General features: G+C 42.3%; 1 protein-coding gene across 1 annotated transcript in view; it reads left to right on the forward strand.

Moving 5' to 3' along the window:
• EMC2 (ER membrane protein complex subunit 2) overlaps positions 1-20,665 on the forward strand; it is a 1,476,345-nt gene that overhangs the window by 649,357 nt on the left and 806,323 nt on the right. Inside the window, exon 8 of the mRNA XM_044065735.1 lies at positions 19,841-19,922. Within this exon, the coding sequence (XP_043921670.1) occupies positions 19,841-19,922 (82 nt within the window). The remainder of the gene's footprint in view (positions 1-19,840; positions 19,923-20,665) is intronic.

The following is a 20,665-nucleotide window of genomic DNA, read 5'->3' on the forward strand; positions in this document are numbered from 1 at the left end:
GCTTCACATATTGGGCTCCAGGAAGGGACATAGATCCTTTCACTGCTTCCATCCAAATAGTCCTTGATTTTCTAGCTGAACTCTTCCATGCAGGTTCATCTCCTTCTACTCTTAAAGTTCAATTGGCAGCTATTTCTAACTTTCATGTGGGTATTTCTGAGTCTGCCTTAATGTCCCACAAGCTTTGCAAAGCCTTTTTGAAAGGAGTTTTTCTTCTCAGACCTCCTATAAGAAATCCTCCTTCTCCTTGGGACCTAAATTTAGTTCTTACTTCTTTGATTCTTCCCCCTTTCGAACCTGCAGCCTCCTGTTCCTTAAAATTGCTATCATGGAAAACTCTCTTTCTGGTAGCTATTACTTCAGCTAGAAGAGTTTCGGAACTTCATGCACTCAGCTGTCGACCTCCTTATCTGTTGTTCCATAAGGACAGGGTATCCTTACGAACCAATCCGTCCTTTTTGCCTAAGGTAGCCTCGACGTCTAATCTAAATCAAAGCATTGACCTCCCTGTGTTTTTCCCAGAATATTCCAATAGATCTGAACAAAAATTACACTGGCTAGATGTTCATCGTCAGTTAAGGTACTATTTGGATAGAACAAAACAATTCAGAAAATCTGACCAGCTGTTTGTCTCCTATGCAGAAGGCAGAAAGGGACTTTCAGTTTCAAAGGTATCATTATCTAGATGGCTAACATCTCTGATTTCCCTTGTTTATGAAATTAGACACCAAAGGCTGCCTAACAAACCTAAGGCCCATTCCACCAGAGCTTTGGCTACTTCCATAGCCTTCCAAGACAGACTGCGTATTGACACCATTTGTGCAGCGGCTACTTGGGCTACTCCTCACACTTTCATTTCTCATTATAAGTTGGATTTAGCTTCTAGGCATAGAGCTAACTTTGGTTCCACTGTTCTCAGGAGTCTGTTCCGTTAGGCCACCCGGGACAAGGTGCTAGTGACACGGTCCCATCCAGCAAGAATGAAGGCGAGATAGACAACTTAACATATAGAAGTTATGTTCTTACCATAACGTTCCATGTTAGTTGTCTTCTTCTCGCCTTCTTCTTGCGTCCCACCCTCCTTCCCCCTGGCCTGGACAGACCTAGAGGAGTTGTGATTGTGACCTCTCTTTCTACCACCTCTTTTCTTAGGCATATGCTGTTGTGCATATTTCCTGGATCAGGATGTAGGTCACCCTTCTTTCTCCCTGTTGTTAGAGGTGGACTCTGTTTAGAGTTATTCTGTTACTATTATAAGCTGGGGTTAGCTTACAAACGAGATCTGAGGTAACTCTCGCCTAGCATTGTGGGATATAAGGGGAGCCTCGAGCCGGTGGAACCAACTCTCGAGCTTTTAGAGTGGCCGAGTCGGAGCCGAGGTCGGCTCCGAACCCATCCAGCAAGAAGAAGGCGAGAAGAAGACAACTAACATGGAATGTTATGGTAAGAACATAACTTCTATTTTACCTACTTTTTACCCAAATCCGCAGAATAAAGGGGAGAGACGTCTGCACGCTTTGGATATACACAGACAGCTACGATTCTACTTGGACAAAACAAAAGCTTTCAGAAAAACTGAGCAACTGTTTGTAGCATATGCTGCAGGATCACAAGGAAAGCCTATTAGAAAGCAGACAATCTCGAAATGGATAGGACACTGCATCCGCTTCTGTTATGCACAACATGGCAAATCAGTGCCTAAGGGCATTAGGCCTCATTCTACCAGAGCAGCAGCCACTTCAATAGCTTTCCTCAGAGGAGTAGCAACAAAGACATTTTAGAATATGCAACCTGGAGCTCAGTGCACACTTTCACCAAGCACTACCACTTACCTCTGTACTCAAAATCCAGAGCTAGCTTTGCCACTGCAGTTCTGCAGGGCTTGTTAACCTCTCTAAATCCAATTTAGACCCAGCCACCCATTCTCAGTTTTGGGATTCTACCCAAGTGTAATGACTGCAACAGTGAAACACGATGAACATAGTACCGTTGTGTACCTACCATAAATGTAGATGTTCGAGTGTATTCATTGTTGCAGTCCAGGTTACCCACCCACCATCCCCCTTTTTTCCATTCCTGGGACCTTTCTGTACTTCTCATCTCTATACTACCTATGTGGTGTATTTGCTTGTAGATGAAGGAAATGTTTATAGTAATATATGCATGTTTTCTGGCATAATTTTATCTTTCCAGCCTTCCTATCTGGGGGGCACCTGACATCTGGGGCAAGAAAAACTGAAGAAAATGGCATTGGTCGCAACATTTATACCCCTGGCGCACTGACGTCAGGGAAGAGGCGACAGCAACCAATGCCAGACCAAGACTTTGGAACTCGGGCTAACTGCGGGTCACCTGCCAGCAGGATAACCCAAGTGTAATGACTGCAACAGTGAATACACTCGAACATCTACATTTATGGTAGGTACACAACTGTACTTTTCTTTGGCTCGTACCCTTTCAGATCAGCAGTTCCATACATAGGCTACCCTTCCTTTACATCCACCTCTGACTTCTTTTGAAGATGTACAGTTCTTGGATCCAAGTCACCCTGTGCCATCTGCTTTGGATCCTCAGATAACTCTATCATCGTATCCATTGTTTGCTCTGAGTTCTTTTGTTCAGTCGGAGCCAGAGGCCTCTTGAAGCTATAGCTGCCTAGTTGACTCCAAAGTGCTGGGATCAACTATGATGTTTTCAGAGCTGTCACTGCACCTAGGAACTTAGGCTTGAGTTAGCTCAGCTCTAGCTTTCGCCTCAGGAGGACTTTCCTCGGAGCAGGTAGGGACTAGTAACCAGAGGCTTCCCCTCTTGGATCCAGAGTCCTGTCCCTCTCAGGGAAAGTCAGCTTTTGAGATTTTGGTCAGAGCCATGTCTGCTTCAGCACCTCATACAGCCCCTTGCTCCTCAGACCCTCAGCTCGCAACCCTGTCATCTCTGTGTACAAAGTCTCATCCTTTTTCTCCACAGGGTCAACAAGTACCGAATCCCCAGCTTCCCAGCAGGGTATTCCCACTTCTTTTGATACCTCCCCAGATCATCCCACTGAGGTGGTCGCTAAGAAGTAGTAGAGCAAGAGGAAGCATTGCGTTCCCCAGAAGAATCTGTCACCGAAGTCCCAGACTTTGACGAGGGTGAAGGGTCCCAAAGTTCACCTTTTGACAATGTCTGCTTTGGAGACATCCTGGAAATTTTAAAACAGAGAGGTGATTGGAAACCAACAATCCTTCACCTAAGGAGTTGGATTACCTGGAGGCTTTTGGTACCATCCCATGTACCTCGAGTTCATTGAGTTGATCTCTTGGCAGGCATAGAAGGCCCCTAGCACCACTGAGCCGATTCCCTGGAGACCCAACAAAATTATTAGCACTCCTGATGACAAACAATTTTGGAGAAAGTGTGCCTGTGGATGCCATGGTCATGGTGGTGGCCACGAAGAAGGAACTAGCTGATGAAAGTTCCTCTGTCCATCCCCCAGTCAAGGAGTCCTGGTTGATGGATAGGTTTGGGAAGCATGTCTATGCTTCAGCGACCTTCTCCTTGTGGTCACTGAACTGTCTGAACACATGACTAAATTACAAAGGGATCTGAGTAAAGAGTTTTCAGATACTCTGTCAGGATCCATATCTGAGGAAATATAAACTTCATTCGGCTCCCAGTTGGCTACTCTCCAGTCTATTTCTAACTCTTCTATGAGGCTCATTTCACATGTAGCCAAAGGAAGGAGTATAGCAGCAGGTTCAGGCATTGCTATTAGGAGAAACGTCTAGATGTGCTTATGTGACTTTGTGGAGCCTTTCAAGTCTACGTTTGTCAGTGCTCCGTTTGATGGCATGTCCTTATTCAGCCCTAAAGTAAAGGTCACATTGTCCAGATGTGAGAAAGATGGAAAGACCCTATCTACAGTGGGCATATGTTTCTCCACTCCACAGAGATCCTTCTCCAGGAATCAGCGAAGCAGTGGAAAAATGTGTTTCAGAAAATCCCAAGGGCCTTTTCAGGATACGCATAGAGGTAGTTCCCTCAGGGGCAAAGGAAAGAGCTCCAATGGTAGATGCCACCCTCGCGACAGAGAAGACCCAAAGAACCAAGGGTCCAGAGATTCCTTCTTTGGCAGACCCTTCCACTGCTGCTGAACAGAGGCCAGATTGCCCTCTTCTACAGAGCGTGGCTGGAAATAACCTAAGATACATGTGCAGAGGATCATTTCCCCTCCCTGATGCAGAAAAATCCTCGATGTTCCACCCAGTCAGAGAGAACAAGCAGCTGTTCAGGTACAAAATCTGGTAGAAAAATTTGCCATCCAAGCGGTCCCACCAGACCAAAGAGGATCTAGAACTTAAGATTCTTTTTTAGTGCCAAAGAAAATGGGGGAATGGAGACCAGTCTTGGATCTGAGCAACTTATAGGTTCATAGGTAGGTACTAGGCTATTGGCCTTAGGGCCTGTGTAAGCCTAGCCAAAAAGGTATCCTGGCTTTTGCCACCCAAGAAAATTATTTTCCTGTGCCTCTGTCGAGCAGGGCCACAGAAGTGATCTTCGGGGTGAATTTCCTATTTCCCATCCAATCATCAAGATTTTTCTTGAATACTGCTAATGAAGAGCTTTGTTTGATATAGATAGGTAGTTTGTTCCAGAGTATGGGCAGTCTCTGGAATAGGAATGTATCCCTCCAGTATGTTCTGTTTATTGTGGTGACAAGATTTAGGTCCCTAGAGCGTGTAGCTCGGAGGGATTGGGATTTCTTTAAGTGGAGCATGTCCAACAGCTCTGGGTTTGACATAGCTTTGTATGTTAGGCAGAGATTGCCCATGAGTAGGCAATATGCGACGGAGTAAAGCTGGATTTTTTTTGAGATGGTCTGCGTAGGGCATCTGTTTGAGGCCGGTAATCCTCTTTGTGAGGTATTTCTGTGGTCTTTTCAGTTGTTGTAGATGTCTTGTGAGGTACGTACCAAAAGGGGCATTGTACTCTATAAAGGGTCTAATGAGTGATGAGTAGAGAGGGGAACAATTACCTCTTTTTTTCTTGGATGAGAAACCTTTTGTGATGAGGTGTGCCACGTAGAAGGATTTCCTGACTGCTGTGGCGATGTGATTATCAAAGGAGAGACTACTGTCCACATGTGTCCCAATGTCTCTTATCACACTTTCAGTGTTAAGTAGACTACCGCCTATGTGGTAGTTCATGGGTACAGAATTTTTACCAAAAGGGATGACAATGCACATGTTCATCGTGTTTCACTGTTGCAGTCATTACACTTGGGTTATCCTGCTGACAGGCTACCTGCAGTCGGCCTGAATTCCAAAGTCTAGGTCCAGCGTCGGTTGCTGTCGCCTCTTCCCTGATGTCAGTGCACCAGGGGTGTAAAAGATGCAGCCGACGCCATTTTCTTCAGTCTTTCTTGCCGCACGGTGCCCGAAGCAAAAGCAGTTCGCAAGTGCCAGTCGGCCGACTCCTGAGATTTTCAAAAACGAATTTCAGATCCGAAGTCTTCATTAAAGCTAAGTACCCCGTTGGGGAAACTTTTTTCTTGCTCCAGTCCGATGTCAGAAAAAGTTAACAATTGTATTTCTTATGGGAAGCAAATACCTCATAAGGATTTTCATTCTTACTGTATTCCTTGCCTAGGCCCTGATCACAACGTTGCTAGCTGTCGGTTTTGTGCTAGAGTTAACCAACGCACTATTAAGCGTCTGTACGATTTTGCCTTACATTACTTTGGCCGAAGATTCAATTATATAATGCCTTTTCCTGCCATGTGGGCCCCCCAGGCATAATCTGAAGCATCTGTTGTTATTGGCTGCCTGGCTGTGGGTAGGGTGAATGGCTGTCCCTTGTTGTGGTGACAGGCCTGTGCCACCATCGAAACTCCTGTTGCAGTACTAGAAAATCTTATGCAGAAAAAGGGAAAAGATTCCGTGCTTGGAACCAGGCACAAGGAATTGACATGCTTGTACCAAATATTCCTCAGATTTTACAATACCTAACTGAGATACTGGACAAAGGCCTATCCTTTTCATCAATTAAAATCCATGCCTCTGCCATTTCAGCTCATTACAATATGGAACCACCAATTTTGTCACATCCGTTGCTAAGACAGTATCTCAGAGGGGCCAAAAACATCAGACCTCCAAGGAGAGCACCAATACCTGCATGGGACCTCAATTATGTCATGGAAAAACTCACACTGCCACCTTTTGAGCCAGCCAATACAGCTGAAATAAAGTTCTTATCTTGGAAAACAGCTCTGCTCCTAGCAATAACCTCTGCAAGACGAGTCTCAGAGTTACAGGCACTCATGGCTGTGGAACCTTTTATCATTTTTCATCCAGACAGGGTTTCTCTGAGGACGAACCCGATGTTTATGCCTAAGGTAATGTCCAGTGTGGCCCTTAACCAAACCATTCATTTGCCTACCTTTTATCCAAACCCACAGAATAAAGGTGAGAGACTCCTGCATTCTTTGGACATAGACAGACAGCTATGCTTCTACTTGGACAGAACTAAAGCTTTCAGAAAGACTGAACAACTCTTAGTAGCATATGCTGCAGGATCACAAGGAAAGGCTATCTCAAAGCAGACTATTTCAAAATGGATAGGCCACTGCATTTGTTTCTGCTATTCACAACATGGCAAATCAGTGCCTAAGGGCATTAGGCCTCACTCAACCAGAGCAGCAGCCACTTCAGCAGCCTTTCTCAGAGGAGTACCAACCAAAGACATTTTAGAGGCTGCAACTTGGAGTTCAGTGCACACTTTTACCAAGCACTACCACTTACCTCTCTACTCTAAATCCAGAGCAGACTTTGCCACTGCAGTTCTGCAGGCCTTATAGCCTCTCCTAATCCTATTTAGACCCAGTCACCCAAGCTCAACTTTGGGATTCAACCCAAGTGTAATGACTGCAACAGTGAAACACGATGAACATAGTACAGTTGTGTACCTACCATAAATGTAGATGTTCGAGTGTGTATTCACTGTTGCAGTCCAGGTTACCCACCCACCATCCCCCTTTTCTTTGCTGGGACTTATCTGTACTTCTCTAGCCTATGCAACCTATGTGGTGTATTTGCTTGTAGATGAAGGAAATGTTTATTTTTGTGCATGCATACTTATTGGCATAATTTTCAGCCTACCAATTTGGGGGCACCTGACATCTGGGGCAAGAAAAGCTGAAGAAAATGGCGTTGGCTGCATCTTTTATACACCTGGTGCACTGACGTCAGGGAAGAGGCGACAGCAACCGACGCCGGACCTAGACTTTGGAATTCAGGCCGACTGCGGGTATCCTGTCAGCAGGATAACCAAAGTGTAATGACTGCAACAGTGAATACACTCGGACATCTACATTTATGGTAGGTACACATCTGTACATTTTTGGCATTGAGCTTGAGGCCGTGGCTTTCTGTCTCAGTGAAGCCCTTTTGTAGGATGTCCACATCGTTCAGAGTTTCAATTATGGCTCCTAGTTTGCAGTCATCTGTGAACTTCATTAGCCAAAGACCTTCTGTGTTAGCATGTACATCAGAGAAGTAGATACCAAACAGGAGAGGACCCAGGACTGAACCCTGTGGTACTCCACTTGTCACTGGTCTGAAGCTGGATTTGGAGTCTGCTACTTTCAGTGTGGTTTCTCTCAGTGAGCTAGTTGGCAACCCATCTTGTGACATAGGGATTTATACCTAGTTTATTGAGTTTATCTATAATTCCAGAGTGGGGGATGGTGTTGAAAGCCTTGGTGAGATCTAGATAGGCTGTATGAACCACCTTACCCTTATCTGCAGCTTTGGTGACTGCTTCAAAGAAGTCTGTCAGGTTTAGGAAACATGATCTGCCTTTTACAAACCCAAACTGGGTGGGGTCCAGAGTTTGGAGATTACCAATGTCTTTATAAGTTCCATGATATTATGTTCCATGGTCTTGCAAACCAGGCTCGTCAGGCTAATGAGGCGGTAGTTTCCAGGGTCCATGGTGCATCCCCCTTTGTGGAGTGGGATAACCATCGCTGTGTGCCATTCAGTGTGCACAAAGCCTGGGGTGAGGCTGTGATTGGACATGGTACTTAGGTGGGGTTCCGGTTCATAGGTAGGTAGGTACTAGGCTATCTGCCCAAAGGCATTTATAAGCCTAGTCAGAATGTGTTAGCTTTCGCAGCTCCCTTAGATTAGTTCCTGTGCCTCTGTCCAGCAGAGCCACTGAAGTGATCCCCGGGGTAAACTTTCTGTTTCCCATCCACTCATCAAGGTTTCTCTTGAAGACTGTTAGTGAGGAGCTCTGCCTAATGTAGATTGAAATCTTGTTCCAAACCATGGGAAGTCTCTGGGACAGTAATCTATCCCTCAAGCATGTCCTATTTATTGTTGTGGTAAGGTTTAGATTCCTAGAGTGTGTGACTCAAGGGGATAAGCTTTTCTTTAGGTGGAGCATGTCCATCAGTTTTGGGTTGGACATGGCATTGTATGTCAGGCAGAGATCACCTCTGAGTAGGCGGTATGCAACCGAGTACAGCTGGAGTTTCTTCATTCGAGCTGCATAGGGCATCTGTTTGAGGCCACTGATCCTCTTGGTGAGGTACTTTTGTGGTTTTTCCAGCTGTTGCAGGTGTCTTGTAAGATGCATCCCAAATGGGGTGTTGCACTTTATGATGGGTCTGATGAGCAATGAGTAGAGGGGCACAATGACCTGTTTTGATCTGGATAAGAACACTTTTGTGATAAGGTGGGCCACATAGAAGGATTTTCTAACCACTGTGGCAATGTGATTATCAAAGGAGAGATTACTATCTACTTGGGTCTCCAGATCCCTTATTATATCTTCCATATTTAGGGGACTACCCACCTATGTGGTAGTTTGTACGTACTTTGTTTTTTTCCAAAGGGGATGACTATGCACTTTTTGGCATTTAGCTTGAGGCCATGATTTTGACACAAAGTATCCATCTCAGTGAGACCCTTTTGGAGGATGTCTGCGTCAGCCGGAGAGTCGTCTGCGAACTTGGTTAGCCATAGTCCTCCTCTGCTTGCCTGTACCTCTGAGAAGTATATGCTGAACAGGAGGGGTCCTAGGACTGAGCCCTGGGGAATGCCACTTGTAACCGGTTTAGAGTCAGACCTTGCTCCTGCAACTCTTACCATGTGGGTTCTGTCCGTGAGCCAGTTGGCAACCCACCTTGTGATGTAGGGGTTTATGTTCAGGCTGGTGAGCTTGTCTATAATACCAGAATGGGGGATGATGTTGAAGGCCTTTGCGAGGTCTAGGTAGGCTGTGTGTACCACCTTTCCCTTGTCTATAGCCTTGGTAACTGTCTCAAAGAAGTCCACCAGGTTTATGAGGCATGATCTGTCCTTAAAGCCGAACTGGGTAGGGTCCAGTGTTTGGAGGGTCCCAATATCTCTGTTAATGAGTTCCATGATGATGCGCTGCTTAGCCTTGCAGACCAAGCTAGTCAGGCTTATAGGGCAATAGTTCATGGGGTCTACTGTGGCTCCATCTTTGTGAAGTGGAATAACCGTTGCTGTGTGCCACTCTATGGGTATGTAACCTGTGGAGAGGCTGAGTTTGAACAGTGAGTTTAGTTGAGGGGTTAGTTCATCTTTGAGCTCGTGTAGGACACAGCCTGGGACACCAGCCGGTCCCATTGATGCTGTGTTTTTGGCTTTGGGGAGGGCTTTTTTAAACTGAGTGTCTGATTTCAGGGGCTCTACATTCTTCTGGTATGGTTATGGGCCCATTTGGGGGTGAGAGGGGGGTGAAGTTTGTGCTGAACCTGTCTGCCAGGATGTTGGCAATATTGGTCGGTTCAGTGTATTTTGTACCATTCTGCACTAACTCCAAGCAGATTTGAGCATTGCCACTTAGATTCTTGACATAGCCAAAGAATGCCTTGTGGTTATCTTTGGAGTCCTTGGCAATTTTTCTTTCGAAACTCACCTTGGATGATTTTATGAGGGATTGTAGTTTCTCGCTGATACTGATCAGGGATGTCTTCCCTTCTTGGGATTTTACTCTTTTCTGTACTAATTTCCTCCTACTATTATGTAGCTTGTTTATGGCAGGAGTCCACCAGACTGGTTTCCTTTTCTTGGAGGAGTGAGTCTTGGTTTTGTTTGGGATAGCACGATCCATGCATTCTTGTAGGTGCCCGTAGAATGTATTAGCAAAGGATTTTGCAGCTTGGACAACGTTATCCTTTAGCATGGGGGTTTTGAAACTTTCCACCTCAGTCTTAAGTAATGTGAAGTTCGTTCTGTAGTTCGTGTAGAACGCAGCCTGAGATGTTGTCGGGTCCCATGGATGCTGTGTTCTTGACTTTGGAGAGTGTGGTTTTTACCTATGCAGCCGTGATTACAGGAACTTTGCATTCTTCCGGTATAGAAATGGGCTTTTTAGGGGGTGAGAGGGGGGTAAATTTAGCACTAAACCTATCTGCCAGGATGTTGGCAATATCAGTTGGTTCTGTATGTTTAGTGCCATTGTGCTGTAACTCAGAGCAGATCTGAGTGTTGCCATTGAGATTCTTGACAGAGCTATAGAATGCTTCGTGGTCGTCTTTAGAAAGAGTGGTGATTTTGTTTTCATAACTAGCTATGGAGGATTTTATGAGGGATCTCAGTTTCTTACTGAGGCTGACCAGTGAGTTCCTCCAATCATGGGATTTTACTCTTTTTTGCAGCAGTTTCTTTCTTCTCTTGTAGTTTGTTTACGGCAGGGGACCACCAGATTGGCTTCCTTTTTTTTTTTTGGAGGATAGCATCTTGGTTCTGTTAGGGACAGCACAATCCATGCACTTGTGTAAATGCTTATAAAGTGCATTTGTTTAAGATTCAGTAGTCATACCTCTATTGTCCATCTGCGTGGGTGTCGTGAAGTTTGCCACTTCTGTCTTAAGAAGCGTGAAGTTGGCTTTGGAGAAATTTTATATGGTGGTTTTGACAAAACAAGTTCCGGCTGGTCACGGTTCAGTCCATTCTTCCATTTCTGGAAAAAGATGACTGGATGTGCTCGATAGACCTTCAGGATGTGTATTATCACATAAAAATGAAAAAACAATCCAGAAGCTACTTATGCTTCTGGCTGGGAGCCAGTCATTATCCATTCAGAGTACTGCCCTTTGGTGTCATCACTGTCCCCAGAGTGTTTACCAAGTGCGTGGCAGTAATGGCAGCTCACTTGAGACTGCTGGGATTCTGGGTGTTTCCATATCTACACGACTGGCTCATTTCTGCCGAACCAAGCATCTACTATTGAAGGCAAGAGACAATGTTCTCCAGATTTGCTTGCATTTAGAGATAATTGCAGACTATGAGAAATCCTATCTAGAACGCACTCAAAGTTTAAACTTTATAGGAACAATTCTCAACACAAGAAACAATGACCTCACTCTCCCCAGCAAGAGTGGAAACAATCAGGTCGCAAGTCATAAGAATAATCTGCAGCAACAAAATCTCCACTCGACTGGTTCTTCAGACTTCAGGATTAATGGCAGCAACAATAACCTTATTCCCGCTAGCTAGATTTCATATGAGAATTCTGCAATGGCTGATATCAGCACAATGGTCTATCCTTCTACAACCAATGTCGACTCAAGTAAAGATCACCAATATTTGCAAAAAAAATCTCAAGTGGTGGAGTCAATCGGATCAGTTACTACAAGGCCACCCATTTGTTCTTCCCCAGACCAAGGCCACAGTGACCATGGAAGCTTCCCAGCAAGGGGGCATTTTCTTGGCAAAACAGTCCAAGGCACTTGGTCCCCCACAGAGGCAAACTTACATATCAACATCCTTGAGATGAGAGCAGTGCTCTTAGCATTGCAGGCTTTCCAAGATGCTCTTCCCTTCTGAACAAACTTCTCCAACCATGGCTTTGCAATCACCTCATCCAATCATATTCTAATCAAATCCACCTCAGAAGCCAAGCTAATAGGTATCATTCTAGATAATAAGTTCAAATTTGACATACATTTATCTCATGCCATCAAAAAGACCCACATTAAATTAGGTTCCCTTTACAGAGTAAAACCTTTCTTAACAAACTCTTCCAAACAAGCTATTGCCGGGACACACCTGCTATCCATTTTACTCTACGCCTCCCCTATATTTACTAACCTCAAAAAGTCAGACTTAAGCAAACTTGAATCATGCTACCATAAGATAGCTAGATTTGCTAGTAACCTGCCCCACAGAACTCATCATTGTCTTGCTCTGAAACAACTCAAATGGCTAGAGCTGTCCAACCTACTAACCTTAAACCAACTTACCCTAGCCCATTCCTTGGTGTACCTACCCGACAAATGTCTATCCCTTCAAGACCTAGTACAAACCCACTTCAATAGCAGGACTCTATGATCCTCAAAAATTTATAATCAAAAGTTACAAAATCCAACAGCAGTTTTGAGACTCGCTATATTCTAACTACGTAAGTCATGGACCTCCACCTCCTTGAACATACTAAACACAGCAAACCTAACACACTTCAAAAAACTGCTCAAGTCCCACCTAAATGACAACAGGTTATACTCCTGCTCCTCACCAGGCTGAACCCATTTCTCCCCTCCTCACCCTCTCTCTTCCTGTTCTCCACTTTCACTGTATCCCTGTGCTTACTGTATACCTTACTTTCTCCCAGCCTCTCCCTGTCTCCCTCCCTACTCTCCACTTTCAATATATCACTAATTGCTTACTGATTCCATGTGATTGTAAGTATAACAACATTAAGCATAATTTACTGTACCAAACAGGTATAGCTGAGTCACTACTCCATTATATATTAAGCTGTTCTGAGACACTACGACATTGAATGATTTCTTGAAACTAAGTGTAACTGTCAAAATATGTGTTACTAAGTGATCCTGTCAGCGTTATTACCAGCTTGAACTGCAATATGTTATTATGTGATTTATTACTATCAATTCTCTGATTGTTTCACTATTGTTTAAAAATACTGACTCTTTATGTTGTTATTACGTGGAGCTTTTCGTCCCTGGGCCTCCACTGAAAATGGGCAATTTTGCCCAGTCGGAATTCCCCTGTAAACAAATGTTAAATAAATAAATAAGCATTTTTTCTTAAGCTTTCAGTCATCTTCTCCTATAACTGCATAATTTACATAAATCTGAGAAACAAACTGCTGCAACACTGTCATTTTCATATCCTATCAACATTTCTTTCTTGTTTAACTTCTGCTTTTGGAGTTTCCGTACCAAACACCATTTGTTGTGCCCTAGTGCCCCCTTGTTAGTGAAGTCTGCAAGGTGTAGAGGAGGTAAGGACATCCCAGTATAGTATTTCTTGAAAATGACATTGAGTTAAGTCAGTGCTGTTCATATGTACATAGTACTGCATACATCCCGTCCAGCTGTAGGCCTTCCGCCTGCTTTCCCTTTATATTTTTTGTCTGTCTGAGTCATAACACCTGTACTCTACCTGCTGGTATAACCAGACAGGAACAGGAAATCTACCCACCCCTTGGATGGGCAGGTCAGCTTTTAAAGAACCCATTTCCACACATCACCAGCAGGCTTCTCCAGTAGTCAGGACCATTAGTCATTCTCTGGTCTCTTGAGTCACAGTCAGGGCTCAGTTCTTCAGTGTCACAGAGCCAAGTTGTTATCTACCTTTGTTGAACGTAATAGTAATAATAATTATATTTATAATAGTAATAGTAGTAGTGATAATACTAACAATCCAGTTTCCATTTGTCATTTAAAGTCCACTGTTAGTAAAAGTACAGCGTTTGTTCTACCCGTGTCACTAATTGTGTGACTAAGGACGTAAACATTTTTCTACTGGAATAGGTTGTCATTGCTGGTAGAGGAATGCTTGGGCTTACCCTGTCCAACAGTTAAGGGTTTTAAATTTACTTTGTTTTTTTCCTACAGGTCTCTTTTGTTAGTCCTATGATGTGGGTGGGATGGTACAATAAATAATGAATAAAGTGCATCTCTTTTTGTGGCAGTTGTGCAGCAGCTTTAACTTTATTTTTTTTTAGGATGGTTACTGTGACCGTAAATCATATAATTTAGGTTTAATTTCCTTCCTGTGCCCCTTTTATTGGTCATAATTTCTGCAGGCAGTGATTTTCTCTGCCAGTAACCAACAAAGATTCCATGCCTGCAAAAGTACTGGTGTAGCAGACACACAAGATTCAGCTATATAAGCTACTTTTCTGCATTCTGTCATTCGATCTTCGTAGTCAGCATTTCAGAACTGATTTTTGGGGTCTTCCTGCCATGCAGAAGCTTGCGACGGGCATGATTTCAAGGGTCATTACATCATCCCTAGCTGATTGTCTGCCAACCGACGTGTGGACGAAAGGTTATAAGAAGGTTGTCAATGCCATCTTAAATTATTTCTAGCCATGCATTCCAGTGCACCTCATTGTGTATACAGAATGCTTGCAGACCATTGGTCGGCTTGTTCTTTGCAGAGTTTCTTCTCTCTTCCAGTGAGATAAGTAGCTCATTGGGGATTTTTCTCTTAAAATTTTATCTTTAAAAAGGTTAACAGGTGCTTGAAGTGTGGGAGGCAAGTCCTGTATTAAGGTTTTCACCTGTGGCTGTTTCGTTTGGGGACTGAACTTGACATCTCTAATTATCCTGATTGTGCTACATTCCAAACGAAGACCCTTAAATGAAGAACCAAAGTCCCAGCTCCTCATATGGAGTCCTCAGCTTCAGTCCCTCAATGTCTTTGTAATCTTCTGCCAGCGTTATTCTGAAAAAATGCAAAGACAAAATATATAAAGAAAAAGAAACTGAAGATACAGCTGGTACCTCCGCCCACTCTACAATGTCTATCCGCAACTCAGCTGAGGCTCCTTCGCAGCCCCTTGGTCTAGTGATTTCTAGGCCTGAGACCACTGGTGCATCCCTTATGGAGGCTACCATTGTTTCAGGCCTACCATTAACGTCTTCCATGCCCTCAATGTTAGTCAAGTCTGAGGTCTCTCTGCAGGCCTCAGCTTCCAATTTTCATGTCGTGGGTACCAGGAGAAATGCTTTATCCACCTCAGCCTTAGAAACTCAGACCAAAGTTGTGGTCGACGACGGCATGCTCTGGTTATTGTGACAAAAATGGATGCCTAGACTGAAAAGAAGCAGCAGCTTTCCTCTTTCTTCTCCTCAGCCCTTTGTCTCTTCATCTCAAACTTGAAAATCACCCAGGAGTTAATGGTCTTCATAAAATCTAGGGAACCCAGCCATGCTCAGACCACTACCCGAAGCTTCACCACACCTTCCAACCCAACCTTATCCAGATTCAGACTTAGATTATACCCTTTTGTGTACCTGTCTCTCAGAAGACTTCTCTTTTGGCGATATCCTTAACAGAATGAAGGAAGCTTTCAACTGGGAAAGCATACCGTTCTCACAAGCTCAGGCTGTCTATAGGGAATTAGTGAGTGTACCTTCACGTAGACAGCTAGCTGTCCCCCAGAGCACATGATGCTTGATAATGTTTTTGAAAATGTCTGTTTACACCCAGATTCCCTACCACCTGCTACCAGAAAGCCTGACTGGTTTTACAGAGTGCTTGACTCATATCGGCACCTTTACAAAAACCCTAAAGCTGATCCATCAGTACTTTCTTCTCAATCCACTAAAGGGATGGCAAAGAGTACAACTAGACAGTCCCTGCCTAATGACAAACAAAGCAGATTTTTAAACTTGTTTGGCAAAAAGACATGTACCTCAGCTACCTTTCCATGAGGACACATAATTGCCAGTTCCACATGTGGAAGTAGTTAGAATCCCTTCAGGAACAATATAGTACTAAGGCAGAGACTGTTACTGACAATGCCTTGTCTAAGGAGATTCAGGAGAAAGCTTTGAGCAGCCGTACACGTTTACACACACTCGTTAAAGTGTAAGTGTGATGCACTAGGATCATGTAGAGCAACTGCCAGTGGCACAGTCATTCTCAGACATGCATGTTCCAGCATTCAGCCAGTCTCAGATTAGGTCAAGGCAGAAATACTGGATGCTCCTCTAGACAAGGTGTTCCTGTCCAGACCTCCAGCTGGAAAGGTGGACAAAAGAGTAAAACAAATTAAAACAGTGAGAGTTTTACTTGTCACCTACATCTAGGTACAGTAAGAACTACCCTCCCATGCCATGACCTTCCTTCACCATTTCTCTCTCCCTACAGGACAAGGGAGGCCTCCTTGTGCTAAGCCAGACAGTCATGAAATGTGGCCACCAGAACAAACCTAAATAAACACAGTAAAAACAGAAAATATATTCATAAATAAGTGTATGAGGAGTATGTGTGTGTATATATATATATATATATATATATATATGTAAGCAAACACACCTATAACTACTATAAAAAGATGTGTATCTAACAGCCAAGGCAAAGAGAGTGTATTAAAAAAGGTGGGGACAAGGTTAGCAAATGTAACGAAGCCTTCTGTCCCTTAAAAAGGGGTTGAGTGCATATATTTTCTGTTTTTACTGTGTTTTTATATACACACCATTTTTTATGTTCAGCAGTACTTAGTTATGATGATTAGTTTTGTTTATATTTATTTTTATATATATTTATATGTGTTTGTTTCTTGAACATCTTAGTAGAATGCTGTGTGTTCATGTAGCAGTTCTAGTTTTTTATTGTAAATTTCACATAAGGTGTATACTTAGTTAACTATGTGGATGGCGGGACTGTTTCAGCCTTTGTTGACGCAGTTCTTTATTAAATTTTCCAAAACATCAGTATATTTGCAACAGCATGATGAGATGGTTTATATATGATGCATATTATACTGTTTAGATATCTGCAATATATGCATTATGTATTGTATCTGAAATCTATCATATAAGGTGTGGTTAGAACAGAGTAAAAATGGCCTTATTTTTCTAAAGTGTTAGGTTACTTTAAATCACTTGGTTTCTACTAATTATTTAATTGGAGGGAAAACGGTTGCTAGCAGTGATTGGTTTAACAGTGTTTAAAATGTTTAGGTTTGTGACAGAATTTTATGTTTGACAAAGCGTAAGAGTACTATGCGAAAGCGCTTACATGTTTTTACTAAATAAATTGTTTGGTTTTATGCTGTGCATGTCCTTTGCCTACTTGGATTTCTTACAACTGCAAGTTGTCAAAACTTTTTCAGATGATATAAAAATGTCATTTGGCCTTGTTAAATGTGCAAAAGCGATCTTTAAAGCCAGAAGACTGTAGCACCAGGAAAACATCACTTTGAGACAAGAATGTGATATAAAAAAACTTGAGCAAAGAGAGTGTATAAATATTTGAGAATTGATGAAGACTCAGCAGTAAAACACAAACAAATGCGAATAAAACTTAGGAATACTTTAGAAGACTTGAATTAATCCTGAAAACAGCATTGACATCTAGGAACAAAATGTCCTAACTTACAGTTTTGGAGTGATTGATTGGCTCCAAAACATGTTGGACAGATTAGATAACAAAACAAGAAGGATGCTTCACCAAATTTTGTTGTTGTCTTTCGGCTTTTCCCGATTAGGGGTCGCCACAGCGGAACTCCGGTCTGCTAATGATTGGCAGTAGATTTTCACGAACGCCGAGGTGCCAGCTCAATTTTCAACCTTCACTGAAGGCACGCCCATTTACGCATGTCTTTCGAACGCCCACCCAACCGCGGGGAGGACATGCAGACTCACACAGAAGGCACTCCCCGCACTCCAGCCGAGAATCGAATGGGAGAACCTCTTGCTGTGAGGCAACAACGCTACTGCTGCACCACCGCGGAAGTCATGCTCACCAAATGATTTATAAAAATCAGTGCATACCACTATTATATATTCCCCTTTCCAAAGGGAGGGATGGTCCTCCTTGAAATTGATTACATGTATAGATCTGCAATCGTGGTACTCCACACATATGTGCTGACCTCACAAGACCCAAAAGTAGTGAAAGTTGTGAAACATGAGGAGAATAAATCTAAGATGACTTATTTGCTTAATCTAGCAGAAGCATATCGGCATCAAGCAGGAATGGAAATCAAACCAGAAGTAGATAAAAAATCAGGCAGCAACTGAATGTGCCAAAAAACAATAGAAAGAATATAAGGTGAAGGACCAGATGAGAAGTCAAAAATGTGGAGAATGCATAAATGTCGTCGTAAGTATAGAAAACATCAGGATGAACCTCATGTTGATCAGGAACGAATGCAAGAATGGTTAAGGAGAGGCAAATTCAAACCAAGAGATGAAAAGTTAATATTGGCGGCTCAAGAGAGTGAGCTACGTACACGCTGATTTACAAAGTCCATTGAACATGTGGGAGAAACAGACAAATGTAGGTTTTGTAAAACTGAATTGGAAACGGTGGTACACCTTGTTGTTGGTTGTGACATACTAATGGCAGAAGGGCTGTATACTGAAAGGCATAATAATGTGGTAAGACTGTTGCACTGGGGATTGTGCAAACATTATGGTATTGACTTGACTGAAAAACACTGGAACATGAGCCACAAAGCATCATAGAAAGTGATAAATTACATCACACGGGATCACCCATTACCAACAGTTCAGAAGATAAGATCTAGAAAACCGGATGTAGTGGTCCATGAAAAAAGACAAAAGTAGCATTGATCATTGAAATCGCCACACCCAGTGACTACAGTGTCTTGTGTACAGAGAGAGAGAGAGAGAGAGAGAGAAAGTCATAAAATATCAGGATCTGCAGGCAGAAATGAAAGCAGTGTGGAAGAAAGGTACCCAGACAATTCCAATAGTAGTAGGAGCAATGGGTCTTATAAAAAATCTGCAATCTTATTTACATATGTTACCAATACATGTAACCCCATACAAATTCCAAGAGTCTTTACTGGGCACATTGTGGGTGCTGCAAAGAGCACTTTTGGCTGACATCAAAGATTGAAATAATACTAAATTCATGAACTTTAATTGTACTTTGACTTAGGAATGGGGTCCATTCCCATCATGGTATTAGAAACCCAAAAGATTTGGAGAAATTAAAAAAGACAGTCGTAATTACTGTGTTCATTCGTTTTGTCAAACTTCTGACTTTTTGGGTTTTATTGACTTTCTGCAATCTATTCCTTTCATTGATCTTAATATATCTCTGTCTCTGTTAAATCAAACAACTCTTTTCTTAGCTCATTTTCTTCTAAACTATATTTCTTATTGAGGTCACAGTGATAAAGCAGGTAGCTTTCCAGTTTCACAGTGTGTGGTTCTCCTTTTTGGTTCCTGGCAGTGGCGTTTCTCTATGGACTGTGCACATATTTCCTGTGTCCATTTTGCTTTGTGCTCTAGTTTCTTCCCACATCTCAAAACAAATTTTCCAGGATTAGTTGCTCAGGTTTATGTTATTTTGAATTGGATAAAACCTGTATTGAAAAATTAATGAGTGAACAGTCTTCTTTATAGCAAATGGTCTTGAAATGTATATATTTCGTGACACCACTGCATAATAATTTTTGTCAGTGGAACATTAATATCCTATCAAGGAACATAGATGTGTTTGCTTCTACAACATTTTTTATTCATTCCTGTAGAACTTGTTTTGAAAATTATTAGCCATCCTTGCTTTCGTTGTGGAAAGTAGGCATTATGTATACTAAAAAAAATCCACATTGAATAGACTGGTCCAAAGTGGATGCCACTTCAAGAACCAGTAGTGATATCTAATGTCATTATGTCTGAGGGCATTTTTTATGTTTTAATTTGTTTGTTGACCTAGATTTAAAACACCATGCCTGTACTAGTTTACTGATCCAGTAGTTTTTAAAGATTTGTTAAGACTTACAAGTTCATTTGGTAGATTTAATAATTATAAATGTAAAGACAACTTGCCCACTGTTTTCTTTATTGCTCTGAAATATTTTACAGCTATGCAAAAGCAGCATTCTGCTTAGAAGAGCTAATGATGACAAATCCACACAACCACTTGTACTGTCAACAGTATGCTGAGGTAAGTGTCTGAAAAGGAATTCCTTACTTTTCACTTGCCACTTAAGTTGTGCATTTTCATACAACGTGCAATTAAAACTTAATGGAATGTAGTTTATTGTCTTTTTCTTTTGTTATGCACCAGTTTTATCAGGATAATGTCTGAATAAAGGCAAGTGTTATTTGTAGCATTTTATATATTCCACGCCATATTGAAAGTATGCATTTGTAAATGCCGTATGTTTATGTGGGCAGATGTTGAATTGACATTGAGAGATAACATGTCACATTCTTGAAGCGCTGTCATAAAAGTGTCTATGTTGTATGTTTGCATCAGATTAAACATAGGTTATTAATGGTGAAATGTCATTTTTTTACCTGTGATTTTCTGCTAAATATTTTTAAGACCTGGTTTTATGAATAAGATTCTTGAAGTTCATTACTTCTTACATGGTGGTTTTGTGCAGTGAACACAGAAATTTCATCATTAGAGCACTGTTGCTGTAGCATAAAGCTAAATGGGATTTATCCTGCCAAGGATATTGAACATCTGGACAGCTTTTAGATGCCTTCTTCCTGCACCATGTATCTGCGTAAAGTACAAGAGTATGTTGGTATAAAAGCATGTACAGTACCAAAATTCAGAAAGTTTTTGCTGTTAACATGCTTCGTCATATGTCTATTTTTCTGAGCAGCTTCAATAACAGTGATTATTGTCTAGCTAAAGTTTTTTGGGCAGATGTGTACTCCACTGGGAACATTCCT

This window comes from Protopterus annectens, chromosome 3.part0 (genome assembly GCF_019279795.1).
Source record: "Protopterus annectens isolate FY-2018-M chromosome 3.part0, PAN1.0, whole genome shotgun sequence".
NCBI lineage: Eukaryota > Metazoa > Chordata > Ceratodontiformes > Protopteridae > Protopterus > Protopterus annectens.